Source organism: Exophiala dermatitidis (genome assembly GCF_000230625.1).
Source record: "Exophiala dermatitidis NIH/UT8656 unplaced genomic scaffold supercont1.8, whole genome shotgun sequence".
NCBI classification, from domain to species: domain Eukaryota; kingdom Fungi; phylum Ascomycota; class Eurotiomycetes; order Chaetothyriales; family Herpotrichiellaceae; genus Exophiala; species Exophiala dermatitidis.
Genome location: NW_008751653.1, coordinates 597,935 through 617,028, shown reverse-complemented (window position 1 = coordinate 617,028; position 19,094 = coordinate 597,935). Strand labels below are relative to the sequence as shown.

Genomic DNA, 19,094 nt, shown 5'->3' with positions numbered 1-19,094 from the left:
GCCAGAGAGCCAGTGCCAGAGCCCAGAGCCCAGAGCCAGAGAGCCAGTGCCAGAGAGCCAGTGCCGGTACCAGAGCCATTGCCATTACGGGTGAGCAAAGAGTATTACAGGCCAATGACTGCCACTGGCAGTACATGCCATGTAACTTCAGAGCAAGGGCGCAATGTGAGAGAGCGGCATATCATGGCACTCTACCACCTCAACGCACGTGGCATAGGAGCAAGACAACAGGCATTGAGATGGCAAGATACACCTACCTGCAGGGCGCTCGCCCTTGGTTCAACGTACCCTTGCAGGGATTAGGTACCTAGGTAGCGCTGTTACTGCCGGAGCGGCAGTTTCAGATGCTCACGACTTGTATGCCAGTGCCATTGTCAATGTTGCCCAGGAACGTGGGTCTTCATACCTAGGTAGCCTGATGGAGGATCCGCGCATGGATGTGTTTGATCAACGAGTGTAGGAAAACAGCACACTCACATCTCAAACACTGTGGTAGTACCTAGATACCTGGTAGTCTACAAGGAGTTAGTAACACAACTGGCTACTGGTGTCAATACCCTGATTCATAATACTCACATCACCTCAATGTTGCTTACCCTACTAGGTACTTGAGCTGCTGTGTTCAAATTTGCGTGCATCTCAGGGCTGCAGGGTGGGGGGCCAGTCATGTGCAGTTATTTGCAGTGGTGGAGAATAATTATTAGGTTATTTGTCAGCGCCGAGAATTTGCGGGTCAGCTTGTCAGACTAAAAGCTCGGCATTATGCTATGTAGGATGCAGAATTTCCTCACCAAACCTACTACATATTATTCTGTCAGACCAAATAATTATATAATCAGCAGCACGTGATGGATTCTCTGGCTGCTTACTGCTTGACCAGCTCTGTGATTATGTCATGCTGCCCTGCACACAGCACTGGTGCTGTGCCTTTTGTTCCGGCATTGCATCTATCTCCTCCTGTATCACCCCTGTACTATAGGAGGCATTCTCCAGCCACCAACTTTCACTAGACACACCTGGAAGTACTTCCATAGCTAGGGCTCTCCCAGGACCCTTTGATAGAGAACAAGGAATTGTTCACCCTGAGAACTCTGACCCAGCATCTGCCGTGCATGCGCTTACGTTGTTGGGCAGCGATGTGACCTCGAAAAAAGAAATGGAGTCCTTCGGCGTCCTCCGCTGTTAATGCGGCCTGCGCCGTCTTTGCTCAGAGGGGGTTTCGATGGGAAGACTGCAGAGACTCTCCTTGGCGAATGAATGGGTCTTCGTAGGAAGGAGAAGCAGCTGCTGTCACCGGCAACCGTCCCCATAGCTTTTTTTTTCTTTTGGAATTGCTCGATCCAGGCAGTGGGATCAAACTCGTCTTTAATGAACTCGATTGAGGGAGGAGGGCATGTTCTGAGAATGAAGCATAGCCGGAAGTGAAGTGATTTCATGTACAGGAGTAGCTCTGTTGTACCCAATCGCAATCATATATGCAGTTTATCAACATCTGCTCAAGTATTCGAGAGATGTATCCATGCGTTGCCGCCCATAATTTCTTAAGACATGTCACAAGTGAGATTTTTCTCAGATATCCACCTGCGCGACAACTGTAAATGCCTCAAACGCCTGCGCTAGCCGTGGCCGCTTCATTTTTCGTCTTTCTCTTTCTTTTCTTTTTTTATACTTCTGTTGATGCCTATGTTTATACCTGGTTGTCGGCACTGTAGGTGTTTGACCACACAGACTTCTTGGGCTTGAGGAAGCGCGCCAATCCCATGTAGGGGGTGTTGATCGGGCTTTCACCGGTGAAGAGGAAGACATCGTAGAGCCATCCTCCGAATGTGCAGCCACAGAAGGGAGCGACCATGGGAACCTGTGTGTCTCTGTTAGCTGGACAATCCAATATCATAAGGCGCTTGAGAAAACTTACCCAGAAGTAGTAGCCGCCAGCGGACCAGACTTCGTGGCCGTAACCGATCATGTATGAAACCAGACGCGGGCCAAAGTCACGGGCAAGATTGATGGCATAGCCAGTTTCCCAGCCAAAGCATGCACCAATGCCGAAGATGACGAAGAACAGGCCAAGAGGCGTCAAGGGGCCGGCACCGATGTTGCCGTCATCCTTAAGAGCGTAAATCAGGAACATCAGGATGGCACTGGCAATGAATTCCGAAAAGAATTGGCCAGTCTTGGTCATGAACTCGGCCGGGTAGGTGCAGAAGATTCCAGCAGTCGAGGTCTTGCCACCGACGGTGCGAATGTCAGGGCCTCCCTCAAAGACATCGATTGCGGATTTGTAGTTGGCGTAAACAATAGCAGAGGCAGTCATGGCGCCCAAAATCTGGGCAAGCATGTAGCCGGGGAATTTTCTCCACGGGAATTTGCGGAAAACGCAGTTGGCAAACGTAACGGCAGGGTTCAAATGAGCTCCCGAGATACCGCTGGAGTAGACACCCAACATAACACCAAGACTAGTTTGCACCGTTAGAAAAAGATTGTGGTAAATGGTGATAGTGGAAAATTGACTCACCCCCAGCCCCAGGAAATAGACTGATAATCGCCCTTTTCGCCATTGCTGAGAACGACTTGTGCAACGACACCATCTCCAAAGAGAATCAGAATGAAAACACCAAAGAACTCAGAGAAGGGTTCCCTGAGAGTGTGTCTGATACGGCTCCAGAGCAAGTCAGGCTCTTGTTGGACCACATCGGCCTGAGGAATCTTGTGGTCGACTAGGGGACCATGCTCAGCAAAAGCTGGGGCATCCTGCACCGAGGTTCGCCTCCTTTCGGGCAGAGGAATATCGAGGTGCTCGTTGTGGTCGGTCTTGGCCATTGTGTCGGCTTGTTTTTCGGGGTATGAGGAGATAGAAGATGACGAGGACGGCTGGGACATAAACAACAGTAAGGCCCGAGTGGCAAGCTGCTTGAAGGGATTGTCGCTGGAGTTGTGGGGATGGAGGATGAAAGTGATGGGATGCCCATGGGGGGAAGGAATCAAGGTTATATAGGATCACGGTCCTCATGAGCCTCCATCTCTCCGCTGCCGCTCCCCTGATACTCCGGTATATGCGAGCAACCCGGAAACAGTGTGACCAGTAAAAGCACTGCCCGGGATATTGGTCGCGCTCGCATGACAGCAGGTAATCCCCGTTACGGGCTCGCACGGATTCTAGAACCAGTAATACCACTGTGGGCCAAAAAAGGCGCCATCCACATCTTAGTCGCTGGTACCTACTAAGCGGCTCGCGTGCGGTGAGCCGAGCACCAATGATTATGAACTGCCTCGGCGAGGAGTAGCGAGAGCACTTTGCAAACCATCGGGTCATGCGCCCCGAGATGCAGTGAAATTGTGAAGTTTGAAGTTATGACAGCTTGTACCTACCTACCTAGGTATCTAAGGTACCGTATGCGTACCTTAAAGCTGTACAGAAAAGCTTTTGCCTCGGGAAATTGGAGCCGCTGCTTTTGCAACCAGACAGTCGCTGCTTTACCACCTGCATTATGATACTACCTACAGTGTTAGTACTAGGTAAAAAGTATTATGTCCCTCCCACATTCATGTTACTGTACCTCCGCCCGCTGCAAGTTGGGGTGCGACGATTTTTCATTCAGCTCGCACAACTCCTTCTTGACGTGAAAATCAATGCAGCAACGAATGACCCTGTGGTCCGAGCGGCCAAGAATGCAACCTTAGAGCCATTAAGATCGATGACTGGCCTTGGAACCGAGACCTGACCGGTGGTGGTGGATCGGCCCTTACCAGGTGCAGTAACCGGTCGGCTCTAGTTTGTCTGGACTATTTGATCTGGTTGGAACTGGGCGAACACCGGGACGCCCAGATTGTGCCAGATTTTCCTGGAGGTTCCGGGCTACCCGCACGTGACCCCAAATTTCTTCACCCGCCCCCGCCGTCCTCCTGCATCTCGGGGTTCTGCACCCCGACTTTGACCTCCATTGCTCCATCATTGCTCCATCTTCACCTCCAGCCTCAATGCTCCCTCATTCCACCTTCCAGCGACCACCCCGCAATGTCAACCATGCTTCGCATCAACCACGTTGTTACACGATGAACTGACGACCCGCTACGAGTGGCTACAGTCCGGTGGCTGGTGGTCTACTCGACCTCGCTTCGACAGCCTGAAGATTGCCTTTTGCCCACCTTCTCCATCCTAGGATCCCCGCCTATCCCACGGTATCCTACATCCAGCTGTACCCCTGATCCAGAGCTCCCCAGCATGGACTTTTTGTCCTGGAGTCTCCGCTACTTCGTCCCAATGGGCCGAGCTCTGTCCGGAACCGACCCTGGAGTTATTGAGGACTGTGGAGTTCGGGGTTCTATAGCTTCCTCAGCTCGGGGAAAATACTACTCTCGACACCGAGGACCATGGAGCTGCCCGGTACTCTCACTTGGCCTCGACCCGCTACTAATGGGACTGTAATTTGAACCAAAGGTCATACGACCACATGCCAGAGCGCGGAACTGAACCACATGCTTGGATCTTGGATCTTGACCCTGAAGTCTATATATCGCGCGGGTTGTCCTCTCCCCAGGATTCCTCCATATCCCCCATCCCGCCTCCCGTCCTGAACTCCGTCATCACCTGTGTTGCCCGCCGACCAGATTCAACCAACTCTCTAAGGTGACAAAGACAAGCATTGAAAATGGGTAGCTCTCCAGAGGTATTCGTTGGTTCCATCGACCAGGGAACCACAAGTTCCCGGTTCTTGATCTTTAACAAGGCGGGTGAGCCGGTCGCCTCGCACCAACTCGAGTTCAAACAGATCTATCCTCAGCCTGGGTATGTCATTCGCCATTCAAATCCAGTAAGCCCGGCTGCTGACTTCAACTCCTAGCTGGCACGAGCATGACCCCTTAGAGATCGTGTCTTCGGTGGAAAAATGTATTGACGAGGCCTGCAAGCAATTTGAGACCCAAGGTCACAGCTTGCACAGCATCAAGGCTGTCGGTATCACCAACCAGCGTGAGACTACTGTCCTATGGAACAAAGAGACTGGCGAGCCATTGTACAATGCTATTGTCTGGACCGACACCCGGACGCAGGCACTGGTCCGAAAGCTCAAGCACCGTCTGGGCGCCGACAAGCTTATGGAAATCTGCGGTGTGCCTCTGTCTACCTACCCATCGGTGGGTAAGCTGCTTTGGCTACTGGAGCACGAGCCAAAGGTAAAGGCTGCCTACGAGAAGGGAGTTCTCGCCTTTGGTACCATTGATACCTGGCTGGTCTTCAAGTTGAACGGGGGTAAGCAATCCTCGAAACGGTGCCCTACCAAGTTCTGTGTACTGACTTTCAGAAGGCTTGAAGCGAAATGTCTTTGTTACAGACCCTTCCAACGCATCGCGAACAATGTTCATGAACATCCACACCCTTACCTACGACGAGTCATTGTTGGACTTTTTCAGAATCGAAACCGACAAGGTCCACCTACCGAAGATCGTCCACTCTTCCGATCCGTCCGCGTATGGCTCACTGGCCTCCACTCTACTCAAGGGTGTGCCTATCACGGGCTGTCTGGGTGACCAATCCGCAGCTCTTGTGGGTCAAAAGGGCTTCAGCCCTGGCCTGGCCAAGAATACGTACGGCACCGGTTCCTTCATTCTCTACAATGTGGGCGAGAAGCCTGTCATTTCTACCCACGGTCTCTTGACCACGGTGGCATTCGACTTCGGCGGCAAGAACAAGGCCATGTATGCCTTGGAAGGCAGTATTGCCGTTGCCGGCTCCAGTGTCAAGTTCCTCGTGGACAACTTTGGCTTCATCGACTCCTCGAGCAAAGTCAGCCAACTGGCTGAAACGGTCGAAGACAACGGTGGTGTCACCTTCGTGACCGCCTTCTCCGGTCTCTTCGCTCCTTACTGGATCGATGACGCTCGAGGCACCATCTTTGGTATCACGGCATACACTAAGCGCGGCCACGTTGCTCGTGCGACCCTGGAGGCGACTTGCTTCCAGACCAAGGCCATTCTGGTTGCCATGGAGAAGGACAGTGGACACAAGCTCGCCGAGTTGGCTGTGGATGGTGGAATGAGCAACTCCGACCTGACCATGCAGATCCAGGCTGATCTTGTCAGCATCCCCGTTAGACGTCCTGCCATGCGTGAAACCACTGCTTTGGGCGCAGCCATCGCCGCCGGTCTGGCGGTCGATGTGTGGGAGAGCATTGATGAGCTCAGGGAGGTTAACAATGAAGGGACCACCACCTTCAAGCCAAGCATCAGCAAGGAAGAGAGTACCGCTCAGTTCGCCCGGTGGGAGAAGGCCGTGGAAATGAGCAAAGGCTGGGCCAACTAAAATGGTTGACTGTGTCAATCGGACTTTTGTTAGCGCATGGAGTTCTAAGGGTTTCGGGGCTTTGTAGTTTAAAAGGCAGTCCTCCAAAAGGATCAATGGTACTTGTGGAACAAATGTCGTTTTCTCCAGTCAAGAAAGTAAATCTCCCATCCAGTTCTTGTGCAAGCATTGCTCTTCATCCCCACCCACTTGAAGCTGGGAACTTGTATGACTAATCAGGCAGTTGGCCCGTCTGACCAATAAGCACATCGGAATGGCCTTGAATTTGCTGCCTTTGCGCTACCAACTTTATACCCGAGCGGCTCTGGAACTCCTGGAAGTCAGTTGAAACCAGGCGCGTCCAACGGTGATTTTGTTTCGTCCGTAAGCGCAACCGAAAAAAGCACATGGTGGTTGATCGATGAATTGGAGAAATGCCTCAGCTTGCCCTCCTCGATGTCGGCAGCTGAAACCTGAATGGGTGCTTGCCGGAGGGGTATGTGGAGGAAGAGTCCACCTCCACAATGTGGGAGACATTCTAGGTGCCTTGCCCGTGGATCCCAGCAGATCTCGGGGTAGACGATGCGGACGAGGCTGAGATGTAGTGGTGACCATACACGGCGCCAACAACAACCAGCCGTCAAGAGACAAAGCATGGCGAAGACATCTCATTAGGTAGGTACATCCTCGCCTCTCCAGCGTGCCACGAACTTGTCTTTCTCGCGCCCGGCACTCCTCATCCTCAATGTCGTCTCAAAGCGTTGTCCTGCGACATCCCTCAATTGGTCCAATACACGGCCTCGACCGTGGCAACGGGGTACACCAGTTTCTCGGCATCCAGTATGCCACATTACAAGATCGACTAGCAGAGGCTCAGCTCAAGACGACGTATCAAACTCCAGTAGACGCTGCGAACTATGGGTAAGTGAGAAGCTGTTGCTGCATCGTCAAATCTCAAGATGCTGCCACGGTAAGAGACTGGGACGATTTAATGTTGACAACATCACTGCAGACCATCCTCCTTCTCGCCGCCCAACGGTTTCGACAATGAAACACGACTCTTTATCCAACAGCCGCTGCCTCAGCCGCCAACTGTCCCTTCGGATTTGAATTGCTTGAATCTCAACATCACGGTGCCCGCGTCTAGCGACTCCACGAAACGACTTCCCGTGTTCATCTGGACGCATGGAGGTGGATTCGTTGTAGGAGCGAACTCGTGGCCGCACTATGACCATGCGAGGGTCGTCCGACTGGCTGCTGAGCATGGCATTCCTGTCATCGGCGTTGGTATCAAGTAAGGACTATTTACTATCCTCTCTCCTGCATTTCTCTCCTCGAGATGAGACTAACACAGTTGGTCCTAGCTTTCGTCTGGGCCTACCCGGCCTGTTGACATCCGAAGAGCTACGGCGGAAGGGGTACAAGCCGAACAACTTGCTGCACGACCAAAGAACTGCGTTCCAATGGGTGAAGCAACATATCGCGGGGTTCGGAGGAGATCCCGATATTATCACTGTCATTGGAGAGAGTACCGGAGCAGGTATGGTTCCTGAAAAACATTTCGAAGGTTTGAGAGGCGCGGACCAAGCTGTCTAACTCCCATCCTGTAGTGGCCACGACGTTACATTTATACTCACAGCAGAAACTGTTCAATCGCGCAATAGCTACAGGCGGTTCATGTCTGCTGATTCCGCTGTTCTCGCCAGAGGATCATGAACGAACATACCAGCAAGTCCTGTCGATACTGGGGCTCGCGGAGCTGGGACCCGGAGAAAGGATCCAGCGGCTCTTGTCGATGCCCATGGACGAGATCATCGCGCGGTTGCCTCCATCCGTCGCATTATTGCCCATGATTGATGGCGATATTATACCTCAACGACCCACGTACGTGACGATAGCAGACCAAGAGGACCGCAGCATGCCAGGTAAGCAATGGGCTGAAGGCCTCATCATAGGAGATAGCCAATTCGATGCAAGTGCCCCCAATATTATCGCATCTCCATTATGGCCTATAGTTCACACTATGGCGTTGATTGGAGCATGTACCTTGACTCATATGCTGACCTTTGTCTGTCCATCTATGTAGTCCTCCACACTCGCCACCATGATGGCCCACCTCAAACCCAACATCCGGAAACGATTCTCTGCATCCATCCGCAACTCGCTATCGACAACAACTCCGGATGTTGCAGAAGCACTGCTTGAGGCGTACGGCTTCAACTCGCCTGCTCTAGCCGACCCTGCCGCGGACGATGAGGCGGCATTCCTGCGGTTTTTGCACTTCGCCAATGATATTGGCTATTATGCCGCCACTATATCCTTTGCACGCGGATGGTCGTCATCGTCATCACCATCGTCATCGAAAGCTCTGGTCTTCTTCTTCAACGAGCCCAACCCGTGGCCCGGCCCGTTCCAAGGACAGGCCACCCACGTGCTCGATGTGGTCTTTTTGTTCCAGAACTTCAATGATAAGCTCCCGCCGGCACAACGTGCAGCCGCAGAAGGATTCGCTTTAGATTTGATGGCATTCGTGTCGGGTAAGACGCCCTGGAACCCATACACTCCTGGGGCAAGGACAGCCAAGGTCTTTGGACCATCCTTGACGGACGCTGTAACAAAGGTCGTTGCAGACGCCGAGTCGGTAGAAACTGGTCGTCGGGCAGCTATATTGGAGCTCGGGAAGCAGGTTGGACTGGATAAATTGGCCGAGGCGTTTGGTCGGTTTAACATGGGCTTGTAGACTAGACTAGCATGTTCTGCAGTAGCTAAGGCTTCCATCATCACGATTTCATGATCAGAGATAGACACTTGAGGTACCGTGCAGGTGTAGGTAGACGGGTCAATACCATACAGTGCGGTTTTGCAATGTCTTCGCGAATTACGTAGACAACCCTTCGATACCTCCTGCCGGACTGTCACAGGGCCAACCGTAACCCGTATCCTACAGAGCCCACTCGGCCAACGCGAGGAGACAATGGGCTTCCGACTCCCTGAGAACTCATCAGACTTTACTGGCAGAGCAGAGTGTATTTCTATCCCATGCTTACAGAAGCGAAGCGATATACACCAGGTAAGATATCTGAACCAGTACTTGAAGTTATTGAATCGAGTATGAAGACCTCTCTCTGTACAACCTTCAGTGTGCATATTAGTACATACCCTGACCATGATAGACTGGTGTCGCCTCTCCAGCCGCCACTTTGATATAACAGATTCAACATCAGGTCACCAATTTGGATTTCTTCACTCCTCATGCGTCCTAATATGCAATCTCTCAAAGAGATTCTGTCTGGCCCAAAAGCTGCGGTATTTCTTGCCGAAGAAGAAGGCGACGGGCAAGGTAGCCATCAGTGCAAAGCCGACGCCGCCCCAGACATAAAAGGCATGCTGGGGTCCGACCTGGGCAGTCCAGTTGTTGACGAAATAACTAAAGCCATACAAAATCAGGTTTTTGACGGCCATGCTGGCGATGAAGATCTCGTTGGCCATGCCGCGGTAGGCATCCAGAGCGTAATTCGAAGTAGAAATGCAGGCGAACATGACACCGAATAGCATCAGGCCGTGGGCGGTGGCGCAAGCATAAGGGGACGCGCCTGTGGACACCAGATGCCCAAATAGAAACAAACCGACGCCCGCCAAAACCCCCAGTACGCATGGGATCAGACGATATTCCGGCTCGTAGATGCCGCGGTTGCGTCGGGCGCACCATTTGATCAGCGGGTCGGACATAACTCCCAAAATGATGGATCCCAAAGCGCCGCCCACAAAGGGGCCGAGCGAAAGGTATCCAATGCTCGCGGGCGTGAGCAGATAGGGGGGAGACGAGAACAGCTGGGCCAGCGTAAATGCGATGACCACATACAGCACCACGAACATCGAGTTCATGATCAGAATCCAGCTGACGGCCAAGTTCAACACCACGGCAAACGGGGCAATGATGAGCGCCAAAAAGTTCTCGTTCGAATATGTCCCGCTGAAAATCGCCAGTTCTTGCACAAACGTCTTCTTGTGGTAGACGGGCGGGGCCACCTCGCGGGAAGATATGCGAGACACGTTGCCGTCTTCGGCGTGCGTTGCCGTGGCCGTGCCGGCGGACTTTTCAGAGTTTAGCTTCTCCTGGTACTCGAGGGCCGCCAGGTCTTGCAGGTTGTCATCTTTGATCTCGTCAATCTCGTACCGCTGGTCCCGGTTGTAGCTGGTTTCGGGCACGAAAAGGTATTGGCAGATGGTCTGTATTCCGCCAAAGAGCACGAGGAGATAGTACCTGCGAGCTTTTCGTTAGTGTTTTTGTCGCCACAAATGAGTGTGTCATCCAAGGGCGAAACTTACAGCCATCGCCAACCAAGGTTGGATGTGATAGGACCAGCGATAACACCGGTGAGGTTGGAAATACCCGCCAGGATGAAATTGATGCATGAAGCGTAAACGCCGCGCTCGTGAACAAAAAACAGGTCGCTGATCAGCGTGAAGATCAACGACTCGTAAGGGGCAATCGCGAACCCCTGAAGAATCCGCGAAGCCAAAACGCCCTGGTAGCTGTTCACGCACGAGCCTACAATATCAGCCACCAAGCAGATGATGGAGGCCAGTAGGAAAATCGGTCGTTTGCCCCATTTCCGTGACAAGGCTGAGAACAGCGGGCCAGTCACCCCGACCACGAGAGTCTGATACCCAGAGGTGAGGACGAGGTCGGCAATGGTGGTGTTGATTTCCACCGACATCTCGGCGAACGCCGAGTTCAGCATCGCGCTGACCACAGCACCGTAGAGGATGGATCCCCAACAGCTGATGCCCAAGGCGGTCAGTTTCTTGCTCATCGGCCAGTTCAAGGGGTCGTTCGGGTCGTTCGAAGGCTGCGGAACCAGCACAATGTTCGCATTTCGGCCAGTGCCATGCTTGAGCCCGCCCGTCGTCGCCTCAGAGTGAGCGGCATCCTCCTCTAGGATGACCGTGCCTGGCACATGGGGGAGCTTGGTGTCGTTGAGAATCCCGAGAAAGACCATTGTGAACCTTGAACAGCGGATATCAAACCGCGAGTCGACCGAGTTGAGATAGAAGACGTAGAGAGTATGGCGAGTGGTGTGATGGATGGCTGGCAAGCGGTATTTCAAAAGCTGCTCAAGCGACCGAATGGCCCCCTTTAGATAAACCTGCTGTTCTCTCAGCCCATCTTGAAATTGGGACCCTTTCTCCGACTGTGTCCCCTACTAGTGTCGATATGCCCCATGTCCTCCGTGCAACAAAGGGGATTAGGGACAGGAGAAACCCTGGTGTTGGTGTGGCTGCCCCACTTCTCCAAACCGCCCCATCAGTAGTAGTAGTAGCCGGCGTTTTGCGGCCATTTTTGCTGTGCCGGGATCCTGGGGAAATCCTGGGGTGCCAGTGGGCTGGCTTGTTGTCCAACGGCCATTATTGACCCACCTCCGAACTCCAGGTCCAGCGAAGTGGTTTCGTTAGAAGAGCTCTCCATGCGGGGCCGTTAGCAAGAAACTGGTCCGTCCCCTTGTCGTAGGGCTCGCCTGACAGCAGAGGATAAGAACAGAATCGCAGATCGAACACGTGGCTGGGAGTTGGGGCTCACTTGGGAGAAAGCGCAGAGGAGCTTGACAGGTTGGCGAGGCTTTTTGGCGCGATGATAGCCAAGGACGTCTCCCAGGGTCAAATTTGGCGATCCCGTAGCGGAATGGGTAGTAGTCAGAAGACTCTACTACCACGTTGTGGTCGCTCCAGAGTCCAAGTGGGCACAGAGAAGAGGGAAGAAGTACGGCGGAGGATTGGAGCAAAGAGTGCTGTTATAGTCCCAAGGGCCAGTTCGTGTGACAATCTATCATTACCATCTAAGCTGTCTATGCGTAGGTTTCAATGACGCTCCGCGGCTTGCTATACGTGCCGATGGGCACGTACTTGATATCATCAAAGCCCATAGAGCCGGGACCACCAAGATCCAGACCCCGTGGAGTATCGGTCCAGCGAGGCGAGGCGGCAATGGCGATGATGGTCACCTTCAAGCCATACTTGTATTCCGGTGTGCCTAGACCGGAGCCCGTCTCGGAATCGAGAACAGCAATAAGATCCGGAACAGCAGCCAGAATGGAGACCTTGCCATCCGGAGTGGTGGCCTCGACGAAGGCGTTCTCGTTCTTGAACGGGATCTTCACCGTGGCCTTGGTTCCGTCGCTAAGAACTCCATCGACCTCGACAACTCCATAAGTATGACCTGTCTTGAGAACACGCTCGACACTGGTGATTTTGCCCTCGGCCAAGACCTTTGCGCTTGCAGAGCCGCCGACGGCCTCGACGATCCGGTTCGCCTTGTCGTTGATGTTCTTCTCGAGCGCGATGGCGCGTCCAATCCACCAGGCAAGTGACACGGTGTTCAGGACGGCTTGTTCCTGGACCACTTTGGCTGGTTTTGGAGGCGCCGCTTTGCCCGCACGACATCCCATTTCGACCACGGCAGCCCTCAACGCCTTGTCCACGAGCTTGTCCGTCCGGCTGGCTGTCATGGTCATGAATGACCCGTCACCACTGGCAATGGTTGCCGGGACCAGTGCCTCGCCGTGCGCGGTGCCGTAGACGTTGATCGTGGTTTGCCAGTACGTCGGGTATGCGCGGCCCATGTAGTCGGCGTCGACGCATGGCACGCCATGGGCGGCTGCAACTTCGAGGTTGACGACGCCGTTCCCGCCACCAATTTCCAACGCCATGAATGCATCCGCAGGTTTCAGTCCCATGACCCGGGTCAGCTCGTCGTGGGCCTTGTTACATTCGTCGGCTTCCATGCGCTCCATGCTGACTTCGGGGCTTCCCATGCAGCCGGTCCATCCGACGGTGGCGCTTTCGGGAAGGTCATTGGGTGACACGATCTTGATACTGCCGGGCGACTTTTCCAAAAGAGCCCGGATCTTCAGATACTGTTGGTACGGGTCGCCGCCGCCTCCACAACCGAGCACCTTGCAGCCCTCGGCTATCCACTCGAGGTCGGTGATGGAAACAACCCAAAGACCTTTTTCGATCTTGGGTCGGTACGTTTGGATGTCGACAACTTCGTCCTCTGCATCGTCTTTTTGTTCGACATTGGCGCCGGATTTTTGTTGTTGAGGCAGCTCCGGCAGGACAATCTCACCGCCGGCGGCCGCCTTCTTCGACTGTTTGACGGTATCGAGCACGCCCACGGCGCGGATATGGATCCGTGCCTTGGCATCGACATACTGGATGGGGAGGATGGTAACTTCGGCAATCTGGACAGTATCCCGCTGCGCTCCGTTGGCAACGGCCGCATCGACGGCCGATTGCGATACCTTCTCCTGAGCTTCCTTGAGCGTCTGATGCGACGTGTCCACTACGGTGTCGACGACTCCGGAGACTCTCGAAATGGCGGCACCGACAGCGTTGGCGACTTCTCCACCCTTCACTTTGCGAACCGCCCGAACCCCTGCAAGGGGCTCGTCAACGTCAATGACGATGGCACCTCCACCGACAATCAACACGTCCACGTCTCCTTTCTGCACCTTGGTGCGGTCGACCAGCTCTTCAATGATCTTGCGCATCCGCGCCTTGGCCCTTTTGATGGTTTCGGGTGTGACGTCCTTCAGACGATTGGGATCGCCCATTCCTTTTAGCGGATTGTGTCCACTGGGCGAGTGCAACTCCGATGCCGCGACAATATCGGTAGCGGTCAGGACATCACCGCCAAAGAGCCGAGCCTTCTGTAGGAGCTCCAACGCGACACTGTCCGGGCCCACGGTGACTTCCTTCTCCGAGACTCGTACAATGCTTCCACCACCAAGTCCCACGCTTTCGACGGCGGGCAAGGCAAAGTTGGTACGCACCCCTCCAACGAGACTCATCACCGAGCTCATTCTGGGCAGCCCATTTGGAAGCAGCAGACCGCTATCAGAGGTAGTTCCCCCAATGTCGATGACCACAAGGGCGTCCTGGCGCTCGACGCTGTTCCCACCGGCATCGGCACTTGCGGAGTTCCAAAGGAAATCACCACCGCGGATCGAATTCGTCGGCCCTGAATTGAATGTCCGGATAGGCAGATCGATGGCATCCTCGGCGCTGAGGACGCTGCCGTCGTTCTGGGTGAGATACAATGCACAGGGAGTGCCATGGAAGATGTCCTGCATGGCTTTTTGGAAACCAAGAATGGTCTTCTCAGCCAGCGGCCTCAGGGTGGCGTTCAAGATGGCGGCATTCTCCCTGGCCAAGAAGCCGAGAGACGATATTTCGTGCGACAGAGTAACTCGCGGCCGTGTGGAAATGCCACGCGCTTTCACTAGCTGTTGCATTTCGCGCAGCAGGATGTCGCCGGCTTGGATTTCGTGTTCCGAGTTGAGGGGGGAGTAAACGGCCGAGACGACGACATTGAAGATGTTATCAGCGACCAGTTTCTCTGCGACTTGGTTCAATTCAGCCTCATCAAGCGGAGAGATTTCGCTGCCAGAAATCTGATAGCCGCCCTCGCAGAAGTAGGGCTGCGTGGAAATCAAGCGACGGAGGTCGCGCGGGAAGTCAATGAACGGCGGCACTCCGAGTCCAAAGCCATCTTTACTGCCGCCGCACAAGCGGACCACTCCGACACGTTGCAGCGACGATGACCTCTGGACTACCGCGTTGACGAAGTGGGTGGTGCCAATGATAACGCAGCTGATGGCATCGAGGGGCACATTGCTGGCTTGGATCACTGTCTGGACGGCTTGCGTGATGCCCGTCGTGACGTCTGGTGTCGTGGGTGCCTTGTGTGATGCAACAATTTGCGTCGGTGCAAGTGAGATCAGCACGGCATCAGTGTTGGTTCCTACCAGACGAAAGAGACCACACGGTTAGCGTTGAAGATTATATAGTAATATCACTCGTAATGTAATAAAAGGGATATGAAAAATGCATGGACTGAGGGTAAGGCTCCCACAAACAACAATTATTCCGAATAACTATTCCGACGAGGCTGAATGAAGGCAGGGGGCAGGGGGCGGCGAGGCTGAAGGGGTCTCCGAGATAGTCCTTTAGTAGGCGGTACATACCTCCAACATCAACACCAATACGATATCTGTGAGTCTGGCCATCACTGCCATTGCTGCGCTCGATGCTTCCCATGGTCGTCACGATAGGCAGCTTGGGCCGCGGCTGCAGTCTTGATTCTGGTCCTTGTTCTTTGGTCTCTGTACCGGAAGAGAGCAACAGCTTGCCGATCGAGATAGACTTATCTGCAGCCTGGCTAGCGAGAAGAGCAGCTATATCGTCTGATGTTGCGAACTGCCGGCTGAAACCGTGTCTTTGACTTGATTGAGTCTTGTTGCCTGGGAGTGAAGCAAGCAAGCGAAAAATCGGTGTCTCATTTGGCCGATCAGTCTAATTACCTAAGGCGACCATGGTCGTGGATGAGGACACGGACGAGGAGATGGCCGGTCCCAAATTGTGGGTTTGGTGGATGATGGGGTCCGCCCGCCGGGATATCGACCACTTTCAAGATACGACTGATAATACTTATAACAATTATGATGGCTATAGGTTTAAGTTACCAGGTATGATTTGTTCCCTGTCAATATATGATTGGCAGCATGTGATAATATCCAGGTTTACAACTTGTAGTGTGGTCCATGTTGACCGATAGGCGGATTGCCATTCTGGGATAGTGGCCACGGTAAGGGCACACACACGCTCTCTCTCATCTCTCTACCAGTAGCATCGCATGTTCAGAAGTCGGCCTACAAGGGGCTCTACTCTGGCACGTGCACCTTTGCGATAATGGTGCCATTCGGCGAACTACGTGTATCATCTCTCTGAGAGCTACTCCCGCCAACATGTCTACCGGACCCTGCGGAAGCGTGCATCTGGGGTACAGGGATGTTGGTGTACTCAACGGCCGTACCACACAGGTCGTCTCGGACTACTGTCGCCGCAACACTCGCACCAGGCGTCGGGATCTTGGGTCCCCAACTATGCAGAGTCCCTCGAGATCCAGCCAAACCCCGGATTCCGCCCCGTTCCCCATGCCTTCGCTGACCGGCCAGGCGGTTCAAGTTGGTCAACGTGAAGGCGAAACACGGACCTGCTCCGCGTTTGGCACGAATAAAATGTTACATAACATGGATGACAAGTCAGACCTGTCGGCAACTGGAGACGGCCGAGGTCAATTTGAGGCCCTCGTATGGTCGGCCAACTTCTTAGCTCAAATTGCACCTTTGACCCCGGAAATGTGATCGTCTCTCGCCACGGGGTCGACTGGAACATGATTAGCCTGTGTTCGCTACTGTTCCCTATCACCGTCGGTAGCCTACTTGAACTGCATACCATACACTAGGTGGGTGTCTCTATTCCCGATCGGCAAATCTTCAACTTGACAGCACGAGAAACCGAGCATACCAGCATTCGGCCAACTCTTCTGATATCGTGGGGTATGCCAACCATGTGCGGGCTGTGCCCAGCTGGTGTTACATTGTTCCACGGCATTTCTATGGAACTCTCCAGGCTATCCAGGTGGCACTCATGCATAGGCGGCATTTGATAGTGGCGTATCCCAGGACAAAAGCCCCAGAGTCCCCAGAATACCTGCCAGAATGATCGGTCAAGTCAAGGCTGAGGTGATATGAAAAAGGCCTATTATTGCTCTCCTTTCTTCTGTCAAACCCAATCATCTCCAGATCGCGGCCTTGACACTACTATCACTATATCATATGATATTCTAGACAGCCTTATAACCGAACGACAATCTATGCTCCGTGGTCGGCCAATCTAAGTGGGTTGCAGAGCTAGCATTATTGCCATTCCCCTAGTTTCGGCACGAATATATCTAAATCAAACGACATCGTCAAGATAAGAAAGATAATTTTGCATTGTCTGAGCTACCTATCGTTCGACTGAACATCAACCGGCCTTATTGTTCAATTGGCCCTTCTCTGCTCTCCCTGGTTACCATACCAAGACGAGGCACACGACCGTATTGTGACAGTTCATCAAGAGACAAGCACTTGGCACGAACGTCCAGCAAACACACGACAACTACTAGAAGAAAGGAACCACCTAGACAACTCGCCCATCATGGCCATTCAACCAGTCCAGCCAGAGCAACTCTCCATCCCCATTATCGACCTTGAGCCAGTCCGGAAAGGCACTCCTGAAGAGGCACGTGAGACGGGCAAGAAAGTGTTCGAAGCCTTCCGAGACGTCGGTTTCGCCTATATCAAGAACCACGGACTGCCTCAAGAACTGCAAGACAAAGCATTCGAATGGGTAAGTACCAGTCTGACCCCGTCGGTATAACAACTCCCTGCGCAACACTCAGCTTCACTGTCCCTTCTTCGAGCTGCGTCTGCTGGGCGGGGCGATAGTCTCCCTGATACCAGCTGGTCACTGTCTCCTTCAACACTCTCGACAAGACTCTCTTTCAGATCCACCATGGCCGTATTGCCTTCCAACCACATTTGATCACTGACTTTGAATTCTGCAGAGCGCCAAGTTTTTCGATCTTCCCCAAGCCGACAAGGACAAAGCCCCCCACCCACCGGAGGGATGGTGGCACCGGGGCTACTCGGGCGTTGGCCGCGAGAAGGTAGTACAGATGGTCTTTGACAAGGAATCGATCAGCAAGCTCCGTCAGACCCCGGACTTCAAGGAATCATTTGAGCTTGGCCGCGAGGACGACGAACGCACGCCCAACATTTGGTTCCCCGAGGAAGTGCTGCCCGGGTTCCGAAAATTCATGCTCGACTTCTTCGAGACGTGCTACTACGTCGAACTGGACCTTCTGCGCGCCATCGCGCTGGGCATGGACCTGCCCGAGAACTTTTTCAAAGAATACCACCTGAAAAAGGACAACCAGCTGCGTCTGCTGCATTACCCACCCGTCGAGGCGGAGCTGCTGAACGACGGCAAGATGGAACGGATTGCGGCTCACTCCGACTTCGGCACCATGACCTTGCTGTTGCAGGACCAGGTCGGCGGCCTCGAGGTCGAAGATATCCATGCAAAGGGCAAATTCAATCCGGCACCATATATCCCCGGCACGATTGTCGTCAACATCGGCGACTTCTTGCAGAGATGGAGCAACGACACTCTCAAGTCCACGCTGCATCGTGTCCGTGCTCCACCCTTGGTCAAGGGAATCACAAAGGCGAGGTACTCCATCCCTTACTTTGTCACTGCCGACAGGGAAAAGACTATTGATTGCATCCCTGGCTGTTATGATGAGCAGAACCCGAAGAAATATGAACCCATCAATGCCAGAGAATATATCGAGATGAGATTGAATGCAACTTACTAAAAGATTGGTTGGCTGGTGAAGGTGCAGGGGGAGTAGGGGCATGGTCTGGACGAAGGAATGACATATATGTCATATCATGTTATGTTATATCTGCTCCTGCTCGTCGATGATTATTATGATAACTTTAGTTTATGTTGTCTTGATCGCAGATGATATGTTCCTTTCAAGACGTTAATCCCAGATTGCTGATCGTTCTTGTCATGAAGTCGAACTTGTGTAGATGGTAGGCTTGCCTGGGAATGTTTCAGATTATAACGTATTCTCTACAAGTACGGTCTTTGAGTACGCCATGTTGGAAGCAATTGATTGTGCGGATTCCACCACCCGCTCATTACGCATGGAGGGCTCCTGGTACTCAGTACAGACAATCAACCAGGAGAGCACCTAATAGACAAGTCAGACAATCAAGCAGGAGTACTCTTCGTACATGAGTTGGAGAAGTAGTATGGAGGGCTACTTGTAAAATGTAATCAAGAAAGACACACAGGCAAATAGGCCGGGAGGACTACTTAGATACATTACTTCCTCCTAGATTGTTGAGCATGATTATCA

The 19,094-nt window shown here is 53.2% G+C and overlaps 6 protein-coding genes across 6 annotated transcripts; 3 read left to right on the top strand and 3 right to left on the bottom strand.

The window, feature by feature from the left end:
- Positions 1 to 1,687: 1,687 nt before the first annotated feature.
- Positions 1,688 to 2,820, bottom strand: HMPREF1120_08965 (aquaglyceroporin like protein; the record flags this gene model as incomplete). The annotated part of the gene is made up of 3 exons (XM_009163238.1): positions 1,688 to 1,858; positions 1,916 to 2,456; positions 2,516 to 2,820. The coding sequence occupies 3 exons, from the start codon at positions 2,818 to 2,820 to the stop codon at positions 1,688 to 1,690; spliced, it is 1,017 nt and encodes a 338-aa protein (XP_009161486.1).
- Positions 2,821 to 3,541: 721 nt separating this feature from the next.
- Positions 3,542 to 6,439, top strand: HMPREF1120_08964 (glycerol kinase). The gene is made up of 3 exons (XM_009163237.1): positions 3,542 to 4,786; positions 4,842 to 5,248; positions 5,304 to 6,439. The coding sequence occupies exons 1-3, from the start codon at positions 4,650 to 4,652 to the stop codon at positions 6,296 to 6,298; spliced, it is 1,539 nt and encodes a 512-aa protein (XP_009161485.1). The 5' UTR covers positions 3,542 to 4,649; the 3' UTR covers positions 6,299 to 6,439.
- A 158-nt stretch (positions 6,440 to 6,597) lies between these two features.
- HMPREF1120_08963 (esterase/lipase) lies at positions 6,598 to 9,145 on the top strand. The gene is made up of 5 exons (XM_009163236.1): positions 6,598 to 7,198; positions 7,290 to 7,571; positions 7,642 to 7,817; positions 7,888 to 8,249; positions 8,364 to 9,145. Exons 1-5 carry the CDS (start codon positions 7,023 to 7,025, stop codon positions 9,015 to 9,017), a joined length of 1,650 nt encoding a protein of 549 aa, XP_009161484.1. The 5' UTR covers positions 6,598 to 7,022; the 3' UTR covers positions 9,018 to 9,145.
- Positions 9,146 to 9,520: 375 nt separating this feature from the next.
- HMPREF1120_08962 (serine/threonine kinase 16) lies at positions 9,521 to 11,280 on the bottom strand (the record flags this gene model as incomplete). Its single annotated transcript, XM_009163235.1, has 2 exons — positions 9,521 to 10,541; positions 10,607 to 11,280. 2 exons carry the CDS (start codon positions 11,278 to 11,280, stop codon positions 9,521 to 9,523), a joined length of 1,695 nt encoding a protein of 564 aa, XP_009161483.1.
- An 843-nt stretch (positions 11,281 to 12,123) lies between these two features.
- HMPREF1120_08961 (uncharacterized protein) lies at positions 12,124 to 15,376 on the bottom strand (the record flags this gene model as incomplete). The annotated part of the gene is made up of 2 exons (XM_009163234.1): positions 12,124 to 15,080; positions 15,304 to 15,376. 2 exons carry the CDS (start codon positions 15,374 to 15,376, stop codon positions 12,124 to 12,126), a joined length of 3,030 nt encoding a protein of 1,009 aa, XP_009161482.1.
- Positions 15,377 to 15,979: 603 nt separating this feature from the next.
- HMPREF1120_08960 (uncharacterized protein) lies at positions 15,980 to 18,730 on the top strand. Its single transcript, XM_009163233.1, has 2 exons — positions 15,980 to 17,512; positions 17,730 to 18,730. Exons 1-2 carry the CDS (start codon positions 17,321 to 17,323, stop codon positions 18,540 to 18,542), a joined length of 1,005 nt encoding a protein of 334 aa, XP_009161481.1. The 5' UTR covers positions 15,980 to 17,320; the 3' UTR covers positions 18,543 to 18,730.
- The last annotated feature ends 364 nt before the right edge of the window (positions 18,731 to 19,094 follow it).